Source organism: Mchenga conophoros, linkage group LG12 (genome assembly GCF_057382185.1).
Source record: "Mchenga conophoros isolate Kocher_MC1m ecotype Shallow Benthic linkage group LG12, M_conophoros_male_GT1.1, whole genome shotgun sequence".
Classification (NCBI taxonomy): Eukaryota; Metazoa; Chordata; class Actinopteri; order Cichliformes; family Cichlidae; genus Mchenga; species Mchenga conophoros.
This window is the reverse complement of record NC_140537.1, coordinates 15,986,617-16,004,089: the sequence shown is the minus strand read 5'-3', so window position 1 is coordinate 16,004,089 and position 17,473 is coordinate 15,986,617. Positions and strand designations below refer to the sequence as shown.

The 17,473-nt window shown below is 40.2% G+C and overlaps 1 protein-coding gene across 1 annotated transcript; it reads left to right on the top strand.

Annotated features, from left to right (window-relative positions):
• The first annotated feature begins 4,042 nt into the window (after positions 1-4,042).
• On the top strand, positions 4,043-12,792 carry gda (guanine deaminase). Its single transcript, XM_085294034.1, has 14 exons — positions 4,043-4,234; positions 4,756-4,844; positions 5,024-5,195; positions 5,403-5,490; positions 7,258-7,363; positions 8,340-8,367; positions 8,460-8,567; positions 8,768-8,875; positions 8,976-9,073; positions 9,193-9,260; positions 9,745-9,891; positions 10,069-10,187; positions 10,290-10,317; positions 11,447-12,792. The coding sequence occupies exons 1-14, from the start codon at positions 4,106-4,108 to the stop codon at positions 11,509-11,511; spliced, it is 1,353 nt and encodes a 450-aa protein (XP_085150160.1). The 5' UTR covers positions 4,043-4,105; the 3' UTR covers positions 11,512-12,792.
• Positions 12,793-17,473: the final 4,681 nt, after the last annotated feature.

The following is a 17,473-nucleotide window of genomic DNA, read 5'->3' as shown; positions in this document are numbered from 1 at the left end:
TTGTCTTAACGAGTGGTTGCATTAACAAAAAGGCTCGTAAGTTTGTTTGATGAGAACTGTTACACATACACTCATTTTGTTTCTGTAGTGTGAAATCTTTAAGCCGACTTTCCGTTACTGAATAACCTGGAGTTACTTGAAAGGTCTTTTTGTGCATGCTGGCATCATCTAAAATTAACATGTGTTGTAATTTATCATGTGGGCTTCATACATTTAAAAGCACGTGGTGATGTTTCAAATACTAATTCCTCATTAAAAAATGAGTCATTGTAATAAAGGAGAAGAGTGGGTGACCACATCACTGGGCTCCAAGGGTTCCCTGGAAAATTTGTGTCACATGCCTTTGTTCTGCTTATATACTCATGACTGAGAATTTAAAAAAAAAAAAAAAGCCTAATTTGATGCTGACACATAATTTTTTCCAACTAAAGAGCTTCCAGAAATACATTAATAACTGGATGAGGTAACAGCATCATCATGAGACCCGCTGATTTTCATTTAAGTTTAATGCAGTGCAAACCAACAATGCCAGTTCAAGGTTGCCACACATAAACTCCACAAAGAAGTGGCTGTATTAATAAAGGAAGAGAAATTGAATATGTGTTTTTGAAGGTGTAACATCTAATATTTTTATACTGTTAACCGATCTGTTGTTGCCTCACATGTCATGTTGTCACCGTCTGGCTAGCAGACCGTGGGGGTGTAGGGAAGGAGGACCCAGGCGCGGTGCTCTGTGTGTAAACAGTGCGTTTATTTACAGTGTATGAAACTAAACAACAATAAATCCCCGTGCTTTCCCCAGACTCCCGTGTCGTGTCTTCTCCCAGTGTTTGTGCTCTCCGCTCCCCTGTCTCAGCACTCCCCATGATGGCTGCTGTCTGGCACTCCACACCTCTCGTGGAGTCTAATGGAATGATCCCGCGTCGTTGGGAGCTCCAAGACTCTCCTAAGTAGCTCCCCCGACAAGGCCTGATCAGCAGCAGGTGTGTGGCTTCGGGTGTGGCCAGACCGTCAGCAGGGCCACACCCACCAGGCCAGAAGGCGCCCGCCGAAACACATATACATATACACACACACACGCAAACAGGGAGAAGGACAGCAACACCAAATATACATACAATAATAATAATATAATTCATAACTGTTCAGGTGAGGCTTTCAAACGTAAAAATACTGTACCAGCTGTCAAGCATGGTGGTAGTAGTGTCATGCTCCTGGGCCGTTTTGGTATCGGCTGTACCGTATGTTGCACAAAGTGAATTGAATAATGAAGAAGGAGGACAGTGACCCCAAGCACACGTCAAGCTTGGTTTTGAAAATGGATAAAGCAGGCTAACATTAAACTTCTGGAATGGCCTTCCCAAAGTCTCGAACTCAACTCTATTGAAAAAGTATGGACTATGCCTAAAAGCTGAGTCTGTGCCAGGAAACCAACCAATTTAAATGTACTCTGTCAAGAGGAGTGATCAAGTCTTCAACCAGAATTATGCCAGATATTTATTGATGGCTACCAAAAAGCATCTAGGTGAGATGCAACTTACTAAATGACGTTTGACCAAATATTTGTGGGGATGTATGTATAATTGAGCCTGTATGTGTACTTTTGAAAATCTATAATAAATTCAAGTTTGTGCCAGGAGTTCTTGGTAAAAAAAAAAAAAAAAGGGAAAAAAAGTATGTTGTAGATCATTCCACCCTGGAAAGGGAACAGTAATGATGAATGCCTGTAAACATCTGACCAGAGCTGTGGGTTGATTGGGGTGGCTGCAGCTCAGGTAGACCAGGTCATTCTACTGATGAAGGTTAGTGGTTCGATCCTTGGCTCCTCCTGTCTCCATGCCAAGTATCCTTGGGCAAGATACTAACTCCAAGTTGCTGATTGTTGGGAAGCACTAAAAGCTTAGAAGAAAGTGATTGGGTGAATGCGACATGTTGTACAGTATAGAGCGCTTTGAGTACTCCAGGAGAGTAGAAAAGCGCTATATAAGAATCAATCCATTTACCATTGATAGTTCTGTTTCTGGGGTCATCAAATGTATCTAATTAATACAACTTTTGTATTTGTCGGAAATTATAGGCTGTATTTTTTCAAATGAAAGACTAATTTTAAAGACTGTTTCACCTCTGATTGCTTATACAGGGAGTGCAGAATTATTAGGCAAGTTGTATTTTTGAGGAATAATTTTATTATTGAACAACAACCATGTTCTCAGTGAACCCAAAAAACTCATTAATATCAAAGCTGAATGTTTTTGGAAGTAGTTTTTAGTTTGTTTTTAGTTTTAGCTATTTTAGGGGGATATCTGTGTGTGCAGGTGACCATTACTGTGCATAATTATTAGGCAACTTAGCAAAAAACAAATATATACCCATTTCAATTATTTATTTTTACCAGTGAAACCAATATAACATCTCCACATTCACAAATATACATTTCTGACATTCAAAAACAAAACAAAAACAAATCAGCGACCAATATAGCCACCTTTCTTTGCAAGGACACTCAAAAGCCTGCCATCCATGGATTCTGTCAGTGTTTTGATCTGTTCATCAACATTGCGTGCAGCAGCAACCACAGCCTCCCAGACACTGTTCAGAGAGGTGTACTGTTTTCCCTCCTTGTAAATCTCACATTTGATGATGGACCACAGGTTCTCAATGGGTTTCAGATCAGGTGAACAAGGTGGCCATGTCATTAGTTTTTCTTCTTTTATACCCTTTCTTGCCAGCCACGCTGTGGAGTACTTGGACGCGTGTAATGGAGCATTGTCCTGCATGAAAATCATGTTTTTCTTGAAGGATGCAGACTTCTTCCTGTACCACTGCTTGAAGAAGGTGTCTTCCAGAAACTGGCAGTAGGACTGGGAGTTGAGCTTGACTCCATCCTCAACCCGAAAAGGCCCCACAAGCTCATCTTTGATGATACCAGCCCAAACCAGTACTCCACTTGCTGGCGTCTGAGTCGGACTGGAGCTCTCTGCCCTTTACCAATCCAGCCACGGGCCCATCCATCTGGCCCATCAAGACTCACTCTCATTTCATCAGTCCATAAAACCTTAGAAAAATCAGTCTTGAGATATTTCTTGGCCCAGTCTTGACGTTTCAGCTTGTGTGTCTTGTTCAGTGGTGGTCGTCTTTCAGCCTTTCTTACCTTGGCCATGTCTCTGAGTATTGCACACCTTGTGCTCTTGGGCACTCCAGTGATGTTGCAGCTCTGAAATATGGCCAAACTGGTGGCAAGTGGCATCTTGGCAGCTGCACGCTTGACTTTTCTCAGTTCATGGGCAGTTATTTGGCGCCTTGGTTTTTCCACACGCTTCTTGCGACCCTGTTGACTATTTTGAATGAAACGCTTGATTGTTCGATGATCACGCTTCAGAAGCTTTGCAATTTTGAGACTGCTGCATCCCTCTGCAAGATATCTCACTATTTTTGACTTTTCTGAGCCCGTCAAGTCCTTCTTTTGACCCATTTTGCCAAAGGAAAGGACGTTGCCTAATAATTATGCACACCTGATATAGGGTGTTGATGTCATTAGACCACACCCCTTCTCATTACAGAGATGCACATCACCTAATATGCTTAATTGGTGGTAGGCTTTCGAGCCTATACAGCTTGGAGTAAGACAACATGCATGAAGAGGATGATGTGGACAAAATACTCATTTGCCTAATAATTCTGCACTCCCTGTATATATGCTTACGTCTAAATTTGCGCAAAAGAAACGACGGAAAGTGCGAGCTTTTTCTGTCTTTTGCGCTGATTTCTGAGTGGTCATGTTTCTTTTTAGAAACCTTGACCACTACAAAGTTTACTATTCAGCAGAAAGCATTGACTCGTGGATAACTTTGATACTTTGCATTACGCACCTCATACTAAGCCAGGATAACAAAGGCAAAACATGAAATTCATCCTTAAGCTTATCAGATCACACGTTACAAGTGTTATAACATATAGACGGGACGATCCCGACATGCACACCCTGTCCTCTCATTGGCTGCTCAAGACCTCTGCCGTCAGGTGGTGTTTGGCACTGGCAGAGGACAAATACCCGACTCGATCCCGCTGTATCTCACTGCTGCACCGCGACTTACATGGAGAAGAAATGGCGAACTCCGACCGAGCCGACACTGCAATAGCCTTCGTCTACAGGGGCACGTTTGTCCACTCGACTCAGCAAACGGCGCTACAGATCCTGAAAGATGCGCTCCTGGGAGTGGATGCACAGGGAAAGGTTTGTGGAATTCCAGAATACATTGTTTGCGTTTTACATTTGATAAATATCTTGATGACTATTTTTTAACTGACAAAGGGGTAAATCAGGCTTTAGGGCGTAAATCTGGTATAACAGGCTAGGCTATTTTAATTTTCTCATATAATTAGCTGTTGCTGAGCAACTTTGGCAGCATGGCCAACAGTAAACCCCCTGGTACAGAACACTTTATATTATAAATAGACGCCTACAGTGCACCTGCCTGATTACAACGTGTCTAATAAAAAAAAAAAGATATATAACTTTTAATATGAATTTTTTTAAATCCATAATAGATTCTGGTCTCGGTTGTTGTGGACAAAGGAATATGTTCGTAAACTGTTGATGAAAATACATTTTAAGCAAACGTATTAAAAATATACAGCTGTCTATTTTCTTCCAAAGCCTCCCCCTAAGCTCTCAGTTCTCTCAGCTTGCTTAATTACAAACACCTTTCTGCATGTATGCTTTTAACCCCGGTCTAATTTACATTCTGCGGTCAGATTGCTTTTATTAGGAAAGGCAAGGAGTTAGAAAAACTGTCCCAGACCTTTGGATTCAAAACATCTGACATCACTCAGCTGGCACAACAGTAAGTTTATTATATAATCTTGATGTCATTATAGTAAATCAGAGCTTGTTTGCATTATATTGTCACACATATAGATATAAAGAAAATGGATGGATAGATGGATGCTCATCTTGTATTGGAAGAAAGTGATTTCTTTCATATGTCATAAAGCAGTTTTTTTTTGGCTTGCTTCATTCTAGTGAGTTCTTCATGCCAGGACTTGTAGATACCCACATCCATGCATCACAGTACAGCTACGCTGGCACCGCATTGGACATGCCGTTACTGCAGTGGCTTAATGCTTACACCTTTCCTGTGGAGTCATGCTTCAAGGACTTGGAGTTCGCCCGCAAGGTCTACACTCAAATAGTGGTGAGTTTGCCAACATCAAGAGACAAGTGACTTTGGACACTTATTTCTTGATGTGAAACTTTGAACATTTGCATCAGTTCAAAGTTGTTGATTAAAGACATTCAACAAGCCAAAAAAGAAATCGGATTGTGACTCAGCCTGTGAGTTAAGGGTCTCAGAAGTGTTGATTTGGTCTTAATCCTGTGATATGATCCCTGTGCTTTACAGAGAAGAACTCTGAGAAATGGAACAACGACTGCATGCTACTTTGCTACGATTCACACTGAAGCTTCTCTTTTGCTGGGCCAGATTGCAAGTAAGATGTCTTATACTAAAACACATGCACAAACACACACTTTGAGCTGAATGTTTATTTTGAAGCATTACAGTAGGCCTCTTAATTCTTTAAATGTATATCACATTTGTTTTTTATGTGTAATAAGCTACGATGATATTTTTAAATTTTCCATAATTTAAGATGACAAGATAAGGAAGCGGACTTTACTGAAGGCTGTGCTAATAATATAAAAGTGCCTAAAAATCATCAGAATACTAGTTTGTCTCACTTCTTTACAATCATCATCATGTGCAGTATGTTATGATGCTTTGACTCAGACTCAGTTATTTAATTTTTTTCTTGCCTTTCTTCACTCTAACGATATGTTTCATAAACACTGCAGAGAAATGGTCCTTCACCTTTATACCCTAGCTTTATCTTGTTCCTGTCATATTATATAACACTGAACACACACGCACATGAATTTGTAATGATGTAACCCCAACGCATCAAACCCTGTTATTGGCAACTTTACAGAGTCATTTTGTGCAATCAGGGGCATTGAACTCTTAACTTTGAACTCTGAACTGTTGAACAGAGGCATGTGCTTGTGTATAGGCAAGTTGGAGTATTTCCAAACCGTACATTTGACATGAGAAAAGCTTAAGAATATACTTGCAACAAACCAATTTGTTCAGTCCAGGTTCAAGCTCGGATACAGCGATATAGTTTTTCCGACAGATCAGACACAAAATGTTTTATCATAGCTGGACCACATAATTTTAGAGTTATGAAACCACACCTGACAACAGAGGTGTAGATCTGAGATTTGTAGTGACTAGCCTATCAAGCTACACCCTAAAGCATGCCACAATGTGTAATATTGTTCTCCGTAATTGAGAGGGCCATTTATTAAAAGAACATCATGTTCTGTTGTATGGGCTTGAAACTTGTGATCGAGAACATAAACAAACTAGGCAAATGTTTACTGAGGTCATATATCAAGTGAGCAGTAGCGTCATCATCCCATAGAAGTCATTCACTTCACTTTACAGGGGGAAATAGAAATTTTTCCATCTTATATACACAGATAATAAACAAGCAAAGACGAGACACACCTAGAAAGCTTAAATCACGTGTGGGCATGTCCATGGATGAAAAATAATGCAGCTGTCTAACGATGGGATGTAAAAGAAAGTGCAGTTTTTCAACCGTCTTACATCCTAACTTCTGTAACCTGATCACCTGAGGATTTTACAGCACAATAATCTGTTTAACAAAGCATTTTTTAATGGTTGCAAACAGTACATCTCTGGGATAAACTCAGCCTGGTAGCAGGAGTATTCCTAATTATTTCACTTAGCTGCCTCCGTATCAGGCCTCTGGTGTCGTGCTAACTGAACGACTGACCTAAACTATCTTTAGTCCTATCAAAACAAAAAGCCATATTATTGCAAGCGGTGCTGCTGAACCCGTTTAGCACTAAAATGCACTAACTTCCACATTACACAATATTTATTTAGAAAATGGCTCTGCGTGCATTTATATCAGATGACTGGCATAAGGAGTTAGAACAAGATTTTACTCTGACATGTGTAGGGCCTTTCAAGGACACACAGGTGACATTACGGAGGCTGTTTATTATATGTGAGCATCGCAACTGCACAAATACTCTTCATTTAACATGAGTTGACAATGACTGAGCTTTGTCCTCAAAAATCTAATTAAATCAAATACTCAGTAACAGCTTTGAAAGGATGAATGTTTACTTATGTTCCTGTTTACTCACTGATGCCTTTCTTGCAGATGACTTTGGACAGCGTGCTTTGGTTGGCAAGGTGTGCATGGACAGGAACGATTGTGTGAAACATTACAAAGAGACCTTGCAGGACTCTCAAGACGAGACCTGTCGGTAGGTATTAGATGCTTAATACCGTAAAGCAGATGTTGTGTTACAATGTTCTTTCAATGTAAAGATATTCCATGACAGAACAGGTTTGGTTACTTTGTAATTATTTAGTCTGGATCGTAAAAGAGGCAGTTAAGCTTTAAGCCTTTATGTCAGAGACCCTGATACAGATTTTTCCAGATTGATGCCAAATGTGTTACAAATTTTTTTTTTTTTTTTGTGGGAGTTAATCTGATATCATAGACAGACATGTCAACACTATATGGTAAAAAGAAATACTTTTTCAGTAGTGGAAAAGAACAGTGAAGGTATCACCTGTTTGGTTGTAATTGTGGTCAAAAGTCAACATAAACTCATGGGCTTGGCTGCCATGGTCTTTTTTAACTGATTGTTTTCTGTGGTGGAATGATTGTACAGCACACATCTTTGATGAGTGTAAAAGCCAAGAATAGGTTCCAAAAGTTTAGATTTACATGGGATTTTCAGTAATCAACACAGCGTCAAAATATTACATACGGTTTCAAATATATAAATACACTTAGCAAGTTGCACCTCAACCATAGTCTTCTGGCATGATTCTGGCTGAATATTTGACCAACTGGTAGAGTTCCTGTGTTTCCTGCACAAACTCTGCTTTTGAGCGTAGTCCACAAATTCTCAATGGGGTTGAGGTCGGAGCTTTAAGAAAACCAGAACCTTAATGTAAGGGATGCTCCCTTATGGCATAACCTTGAATCTAATTCTACTTAGGATCTTTCCCTGAATTAAAATTTTAAGGTCCCAATTTAACAGAATCACACATGAAAACAAAATATATGACATTAAATCACACAAATATGCCAGTTGTGCTTCAGTACACATGATTACCAGCAGATCTGTTCTCAGCACAAGTTTCAGTTGCAAAAATAGATAATTTTTGATATCAGTAAATGTATCTGCCACAGATAAATAAACTACATTGTTAATTTGCTCTCTGAAGGTTCATTAAAGAGCTTCTGGAGAAAAAGGTAAGATTCTTTAATACAATAAACAGGACTTTTCAAAGATATTAGAAAAAATACGTTTTCTGATAGTCTCTCCTTCCGTCCTCTGAGGGCAGTACCCTTTAGTGAAGCCTGTGGTGACTCCCCGTTTCGCTCCATCCTGCACAGGAGCGTTGCTCGAGCAGCTGGGAGAAATCGCTAAAAATAACAACCTGCACATTCAGGTGAGTCAAACTAGGCTATGTCTGCAGGAGACTTGTATTCCAAAGAGACAATGTAACGTTGGGACGATGAGGTAAAATGCACACATACATGTTTGGCGTAATGCAGCAACTGTGCTGCCACTCAATCTGAATGCTAGAGCTTTTGTCAGAGGTTTTCTTAAGCTATCACTTGAATATCTGATGTGTTTCTTCATTGTCAGAGTCATATCAGTGAAACTCATGAGGAAGTAAAGCTTGTAAAGGAGCTGTTTCCCGAATCAGAGTCTTACACAGATGTCTATCGCAAACACAACCTGCTAACTGACAAGGTTAGTACACTCCTGCCTGCACACGATCAGACATTTTTACACAAAACATTATATAAATACTTACAACCACTGACACTATTAATGATGGGGTGATTCACAGACAGTGATGGCCCACGGGTGCCACCTCAGTGATGAAGAGTTGGCTCTGTTCAGAGAGACTGGAGCCTCTTTGTCCCACTGTCCCAATTCCAACTTTTCGTAAGTACTTTATGGTTTCTAGAACCATATCTGACCAAGAGCCATGAAATAAAGTCTATGAAGTTTTACATAATGAATGAGTTTGATTGTCATCTCTCTCTCTCTCACCATCTATCCAGGTTGTGCAGTGGAGTGTTAAATGTCCGCAACGTCCTGAAACACAAAGTAAAGTTGGGGCTGGGAACAGGTGGGAGAGCAGAGCAAGTGTGAACACAGTTTTAATTTTGCAAACAGACCAATTCACACCATAAGGAAGTCATAAAATGATGTGTGATGATTAAGCTTTTGTAAACTCTGGCCCACACTAGTGCACATTGTTATTAATTAACTAATCTTCAGCAACAATCACTTTAAAGTTTTATTATACAACTGGGAGCTTCAGAATCCAGCTCAGCTTAAAGGTGTGAAGTTAAGCTCAAAGTTGATAAAACTTTTGATTTAATAGATGCTTTTGCTGCAGCACGAAGTGGTGGGGAATAATAAGGAAAAGATCCAGGAATCAGTGATGTCACACACTAACACTAGAATGGTGCCACAGCAAATGTTCAAAACGTTTTTACGATTATAGGGAAAACCTGACAACGCCGTCCTGGAAATCCTGACAAACCAAGTGGCTGCTTTTCATATTTTTTCATTGCCCTGTCCTGTCTGTGTCTGTGGTGCTGTACCAGATGTGGCTGGAGGCTACTCCGCCTCTATGCTCGATGCTGTGAGGAGAGCTCTGGATGCATCTAAAGTCTTGACCATCCAGGACCCAAAATACAAAACACTCAGTTTTGAGGAGGTGTTCAGAATAGCCACACTGGGAGGCAGTCAGGGTAAGCCATTCAAAACTAGAAGTTCTTTAGTAAACATTATGATTAGCACTATTATGATAACAGAAATAGTAATAGGCATGTGCTCAGTAGCTATGTAGTCATATATCTCATCTTTTTGATGAACTAACTGTCCCCACATTAAGAAACTGTTTATTTATTATGCCTGTCTTTCTGTAGCCTTGTCCTTAGATGACCAAACAGGGAACTTTGAAGTTGGCAAAGACTTTGATGCCCTGAGGATTAATGTAGCTGCTGAGGGTGGGCCTATCGATCTCATCCAGGACGAGGAACCAAAGGTTGGTCTAAATTGGTTGAAATGAATGAATTAAAGCAAAACAAACTAACTAAATAAACTCTAATTGGAGTCTCACAATAATCTATAATATCTTGAATTTCAGATTCTTTTGGAAAAATTCTTGAATTTGGGTGAGTGTCACTTTCTTTTTGCTCCAGAAAATCTCAGTTTAATGTGACTTTGATGTGTTACGAGTAGGGATGGGTATCGTTTACGTTTTATCCGATACCGGTGCCAAACCGGTACTTTTGAAACGGTGCCGGTGCTTAAAGAATGGAGAACACAAAATTGGTCCAAAAACCTCTCATGTTCAGCTGTTTTTTTTGTTTTTTTTTTGTTTTTTTTTTGTAAAAAGATAACAATGTGTGCCTTTTCTGCAGCTATGGGGCATATATGGTGTCACTCTTGGCTGGAGGCAGTGCTTAATCAATGGAAAAAACACAAACTTTGTCCAAAAACTTCTCGTGTTTAACTGTTTTCCACTTTTTCTTTGGTCATTTTAGCCTTTTTGGCCAGGGTGAAGGGAGTATCTGCCATCAAACAAGAGGACAGCTGCATGTAGCTATGACGGTGTTTGCTAGTTCACCTTACGTGCATTAATGTAATAACGTGGTTAGCCTACTCAGCGTAAATTACACACAAACAACATTAAGCTACTCACGCAGAGAAGAACGGCTGCTGCTGCCATCATCATCCGTCATCATTTCTGCTACACTGGCAGGGCTAGGGGCCAGGACTCTACTCTTCGGGTTCTCTGGGGATGTTGCAAACTCCGAATCCGATAACAGGCACCACACCCGCAGTAGATGTGCACGGTGTGAGGTCTCGCAGCAAGCTATCAAATACGGCGCATTTCTCGGCTTTAAAAAAAAAACGCTATGCGTCGCCAGGTGTTTCATCGGATTTGAGGAGTTACCTCCTTTGACAGTATCAGCTTAAAGCACTTGTTGCAGGCTGCTGAGTTTGCATATTTTGCTGTGAAGTACAGACAGACTTTGACCGCTTCGCCTTGGGCATTTTTAATCTGTAGCTCTGCTCTAAAAGAACGTACGTACCTGGGCCCGCCTACTATCCTCGGAAACGTAAAATGATTGGCTAGAATCTAAAGTGTTTCACAGCTCAGGAAAAAAAGCACCGAAATGTTCGCTGCTTTTCGGTCTGGTTACTACCGTTTATGTCAGATGGCACCGGATACCGGTACCCATCCCTAGTTACGAGCCATTTGCTTTATGCTTATCTCCCTTTCTTTTTCTGTGTCAGGTGATGATCGTAACATCGTGGAGGTGTTTGTAGCTGGCAGGAGGGTGGTGCCGATCACAGAATAAATACAACTGTACCTGTCTCACAGCCTAAAATACAGGTCCAGGATATCCAACACGACAGAAATCAACCCTGTGCCTGCAAAAGAGACAAAATTGAATTAATCAGAGCATAAAACAGAGACTGTATTTCAATTCACACAAGCCCAGTGGTAACCTGAGCTGGAATACAGTCTGCTGCATGAGTCTTTAAACATAACTGCTACATTGTAAAAAGGAGAATAAGGGATTTAATAACTGAACTTTGCACTTTTTTAGACGGTTGTTGCCAGAAGAGAGCCAGGTGTGTGTCATTTTTGCCTACTACTAATGCACCACCACTCTCTGATTAACAAAGCACTTTTTTAAATCTTCCATTTGTTCACAAAGTCATCATGCTTATTATTTAAACTTCTTCCTTAAATTTTTTTTTTTTTTTTAAATCCTGGAGAAGTTTTAAATACTAGTTTTCTATTGCGGGTTGATGTTTCAGTGTCACAATTGTCCACGAAGTTTTGTGCTTGTGATTTAAAGATGCTCAGTGTGCCACTGCAGTGCCTGACCCGATTATCTTCAGTGGTTGATGCTCCAATTTTTAATGCTTGTGCAGCTAAAGCATCCACCCAGATTCTTCTACTATGAAACCATGCTGTTTCTTTTTAGTACCACTTACCTTTCCAGCCTTTTCTTGTCCTCTGCTCACTGTTTTGAGACGTGCTGCTGATGTCATATTCATAATCAACCAAGATTTATTCATAAAATCGTACATTTTCTCATTTTAAACATTTGATATGTTTTCTGTATTTTATTGTAATTTAAATATGGGTTTTTACATAGAGTCCCATCTTTTTGGGAACTGGGGTTTTGCTGCTTAATAGAAAGCTCTTAACTGAGGTCTTACATTTTAAATTGTGAGACTTTTTCTATACATATATACGATAAAATGAAACATTTCCAAACTTTTTTGTTACTAACTTACCTGGTGGTCATACAAATCCATAGTCAGCTTTAATTCACTGAGAATATTTTCAGTGTGTCAGTGCTGCCAGTTATAGTTCAAACAGACTATGTATAGGTTACTGTAACAGACTTTTTCAGCTGTTAGGGAATGAAGAGAATAATAATTTGAACTTATTGCATAATATGTATTAGCTTTAATACTTGTATTTAAGACAAGTCTAATTTTTTTTAACTGCTAATTTTTTATCGCACTGTAATAAAAGTCAAGTCTTGCAAACTTGCTTGTCTTTGATGTGTGACATCATCTGTGATTGAAATAAAGAATGACGCCAAGATTGTATTGATTTCTTTTGATATTTAATTTGCAGTTATCAATTTATTTTTTGTGGAATAAAAAAAATACACACTGGCCCTTCTTTCCAGCAAAACAGGCAGCTTACACATCCTTCAATTAGCAATTTTATACAGTCTGGGAGAGACAGCCTGGAGACATGAAGCTGGCTGTAGTGGCATGTCCTACTGACATCAAGGCTTCTTCTCTTTTTTTTTTTTTTTTTTAAACGTCCCATAAAACAGAAGATGTCACGCTAAAATTCACAGCCACTCGTGGGAGAAAACGGTAGTCGGAACAGTTACAGTATAAAAGCATCATAAAGCACTTTTATCTGAAAAAAAGTAAACAAAACAAAACAGAAACAGCGTTTTTATTTCACCCATTGTAAACATACAACAAAACAGCAATACAATTAACTTGATGAGGTGGTGTTGTGTTATTTGTGAATGATTTGTTGAAAAGAGCAAAATCTTTCAGCCCATAAACTGAGCAACTTTCTTCAACTGAGCTAATAGCTGCAAGCAAAGTAGCAGAGATGCTCTCACATGCCTACCCTCAAGTTAAGCGGCCTCGGACCCGTGGATGCGGTGTGGACCACAGAAATCTTCGCACACTTAACCGAGCTGGAGCGTCCGATGCTAGGATCTACACATTCCAAATGGCCTTGCTAAATGTAAGATCATTAGCAAACAAGACGTTTGTATTAAACGACTTCATAAAGTCACAACAGTTGGACTTTCTATTTCTGACGGAAACATGGCTCCAACCCGGTGAGTCTGTAGCGTTTTCGGAACTGGTCCCTCCCAATTTCTCATTCTTCAGCCTCCCTCGGTCCTCTGGCAGGGGGGGAGGCCTAGCCACTGTGTTCAATCCTCGATTTCATTGCCATCAAATATTACAGCATGACTCATTTTCTAGTTTTGAACTCCAGCTGTTTGAGTTACACCTTAATCCTGCTGCGCCTCTGCTGTGTGCCCTTATATATCGCCCTCCCAAGTTTAATAAGGATTTTATCAAAGAGTTTTCTGATTTTATGGCTGGAATCGCTCTTAAATACGACAGCTTTTTGATCCTTGGCGATTTTAATATTCATGTCTGTTGTGATTCGAAATTTTTGGTCAAGGACTTTTTAAATATTATTGATTCCTTTAACTTGACCCAGTGGGTTTCTGGTCCCACGCACGAAAAAGGTCACACACTGGACTTGGTGCTTTCCCACGGGTTGGAAGTGTGCATCACGGATATATCCGAATTACGCATTTCCGATCATCTTCCTGTGTTGTTCACTCTAACACTGCGCTGCTCGATGGACAAGTCGAACGCCCCACTGCGCAAAAAGCGAGCGCTTAATGTACTAACAGCACCTGCCTTTTCTGCTGCCTTTATGGACTCTGGAATATTGAACTCCAATTGTAAAAATGTTGAGGACCTTTCGGCTATTCTTCATTCTACTTGCACTTATATCTTGGACTCTATTGCACCATTCAGAACTGTGCGCGCTAAGAATTCATCAGAACCGTGGTTGAACGATTACACCCGCTCCCTCAGACGCGACTACAGACGCGCTGAAAGGAGATGGAAAAAGGACAGATTGTATGTTTCCTTACAGATTTTAAGGACTTGTCTCTCTGCTTATCAAGAAGCTGTAAAAACTGCAAAAACACAATTTGTCTCAAACTTAGTATCAGCAAACGGTCATAGGCCTCAGGTACTTTTTAACATTCTTAATCGCTTTTTTAGTTTATGTGATAATCCTGGAGTTACTTCTTCACCAAGTATGTGCGATGATTTTTTAGCATTTTTCAATAACAAGATCTTATCGATTAGGGCCCTTGTTTCGTTGTCTGTTGTCTCAGTTCAAAGCCCTCCACCTGTGTGTTCAGCTGTCTTAGAGCAGTTTGATCCCGTCTCCCTTAAGGGCCTGACCGCGATAGTTAGTGGCCTAAGATCATCACACTGCCCCTCTGATTCTCTTCCCCCGAGTCTGCTCAAAAACACTTTTAATATTGTTGGCCCTTTTATTCTGAAATTGATTAATACGTCCCTTACTACAGGCTGCGTCCCACTATGCTTCAAACAAGCTGTAGTTCAGCCTCTTCTTAAAAAACAAAACCTGGACCCAACTGTTCTGTCTAATTACAGGCCCATCTCAAAGCTTCCTTTTCTATCTAAAGTTTTGGAGAAAGTGGTCTATCTACAGTTGCAGGCACACCTCGATTCTAATATGATCTCAGAAAAATTTCAATCTGGTTTTAAATCATTACATAGCACTGAGACAGCACTTTTAAGGATTTTTAACGATATTCTCTTAACTATGGATTCTGGCAGCCCTGCTGCCCTTTTACTGTTGGACTTGTCAGCAGCTTTCGACACGGTTGACCATGACATCCTGTTATCACGGCTAGAATCGCATGCTGGCCTAAAAGGATCTGCCCTTCAGTGGTTTCGCTCCTACTTGACAGAAAGGTTCTTTTATGTCAATATGGGCCCCCACAACTCCAAATTAGCTCCTCTTAAATACGGCGTTCCTCAAGGCTCTATTTTGGGTCCCGCCCTCTTCGCACTCTATTTGCTGCCATTGGGCTCCATCTTCTCGCGGTACAGCATTTCATTTCATTGCTTTGCGGATGATCTACAGATTTATCTACCTTTAAAATCAGGATCAGATCAACCGCAGCTCTTATTACGCTGCCTTGACGACGTTAAACAGTGGTTATCATTAAATTTTTTACAGCTAAACGAAAACAAAACTGAGGTTGTCATTTTTGGCAATTTCAATCATATCGACAGCACGTTGGGTACCCTCTCCTCGTATTGTAAAACACATGTAAAAAACCTTGGAGTTTACATTGATGGTTCTTTTAAATTGAATAAGCAGGTGAGTGCAGTAGTTCAGTTCTGTTTTTTTCAGCTAAGACAGCTAGCCAGGCTAAAGCCATACCTTCCGGCTGACGTCTTCGAGCGTATCATCCACCTTTTTCTTACTTGCAGATTGGACTACTGCAATTCATTGTATTATGGCCTAGATCATGCCACCATCCATCGCCTTCAGATGGTTCAAAATGCTGCTGCTCGCCTGCTAACTGGTACCAAACGGAGAGAGCATATAACCCCAATTTTAGCCTCTTTACACTGGCTCCCTGTCCCCTACAGGATCCAATTTAAACTCTTACTTTTTGTTTTTAAGTCACTCAACGCCCGAGCCCCCCCCTACTTGTCAGAGCTCCTCTCTGCCTATGCTCCAGGAAAACCCACGAGATCTAGTTCAAAACTATTGTTGTCCATTCCACGGACTAACCTCAAATCTCGTGGTGATAGATCCTTCTCTGTGGCAGGTCCCAGACTTTGGATTAGTCTCCCCTTTAATATTAGATCTGCTCAAACTCTTGAGCAATTTAAATCTTTACTAAAGACACACTTTTACGCTCTGGCTTTTAACACATTATGACCCAAGCATTTTGGATTTATCTGAATTAGTTAGTATTGTTTCAATTCTTCTATTTTATTGTTTCTATTGTTATTATTGTATTACACTGTAGTTTTTAATTTTATTGTTATTGTTAAGCACTTTGTGCAGCATCGGCTGTTGGAAATGTGCTATATAAATAAATCTGACCTTGACCTTGACCTTGACCTTAAAAAAGTTCATGTCTAAAAAAAAGACTTCTATTCAACTTAGTTTCACTTCATATTTTTCCACTTGGTTGTCTGCACTCCACCCACAGTGGCGCTGTCTAAACATGTGTCTCTAAACCAAATGGAATATTTCCCAGAGTGAGAATGAGTCTGAATAAGACTTTTTTCCTGCTGTGCATGTAAAAGTGACACTTTGGATGGTCCTGATTCTACAGACAGTTTCTCAGGTTTATGTGTGAAAAAGACTTTAGTGATTGTTTTGAACGGTGCATGCTCAGGTATCCTGTTCATGGCTTAAACTGGCACAATTAATTCTATTGATTTAATTGAAATAAATGTAGGCCTATAACCTCCTGTTGACTAATCCATGAGGTACACCAGTGAACACGGAAGCCCAGTTGCCCAAATCTTTTAACAGATTTACAGCTTACAACCATAACACCTGAGCACACCTGATCTCATCAATCTGATCTCAGGGGCTGGGCAGCATCAGGCCTGTTTAGTACTTGAATGGGACCCCACCTCAGAAACCAGGTACTGTAAGGTTGGAGGGCGGCTCACGTGGTGGAGCGTGTCATCCACCAGTCTGAAAGCTGATCTTGAAGCATTCTGGGTAAAATATTGAACCTTGCTTCATTTGTGTGCGAATGTTAGATAAATGGACTTCTATGGAGCTTTTGTACTCTAGCTGACCATTTAAAGTGCTTTTTACTACAAGCCTCAGTCACCCAGTCACACACACGTTCATACAAGTGCTTTTTTCGATATCTAAGTGCAGACACACTCAGGTAAAAGTGCTTAGGTATATAGATAAAATATATACATGTGTGACTGTGTGAATGAGACTTGTAGCAGAAAGCTTTTGAGCGCTCACATTGTGTAGAAAGACAAGCGGAAGTTCAATTATTTATCTTAATTGCCTACATCGATATTTACTCCTCTCAATCGTAGACTCAGTCCTACTATTGTCTTGCAGCACCATCGTGTGGTACAAAGTGGTATTACATAAAGTATTCGTATTTTGCGTCGTGGCATTGCAACATAAGTAAATGTTGGAAG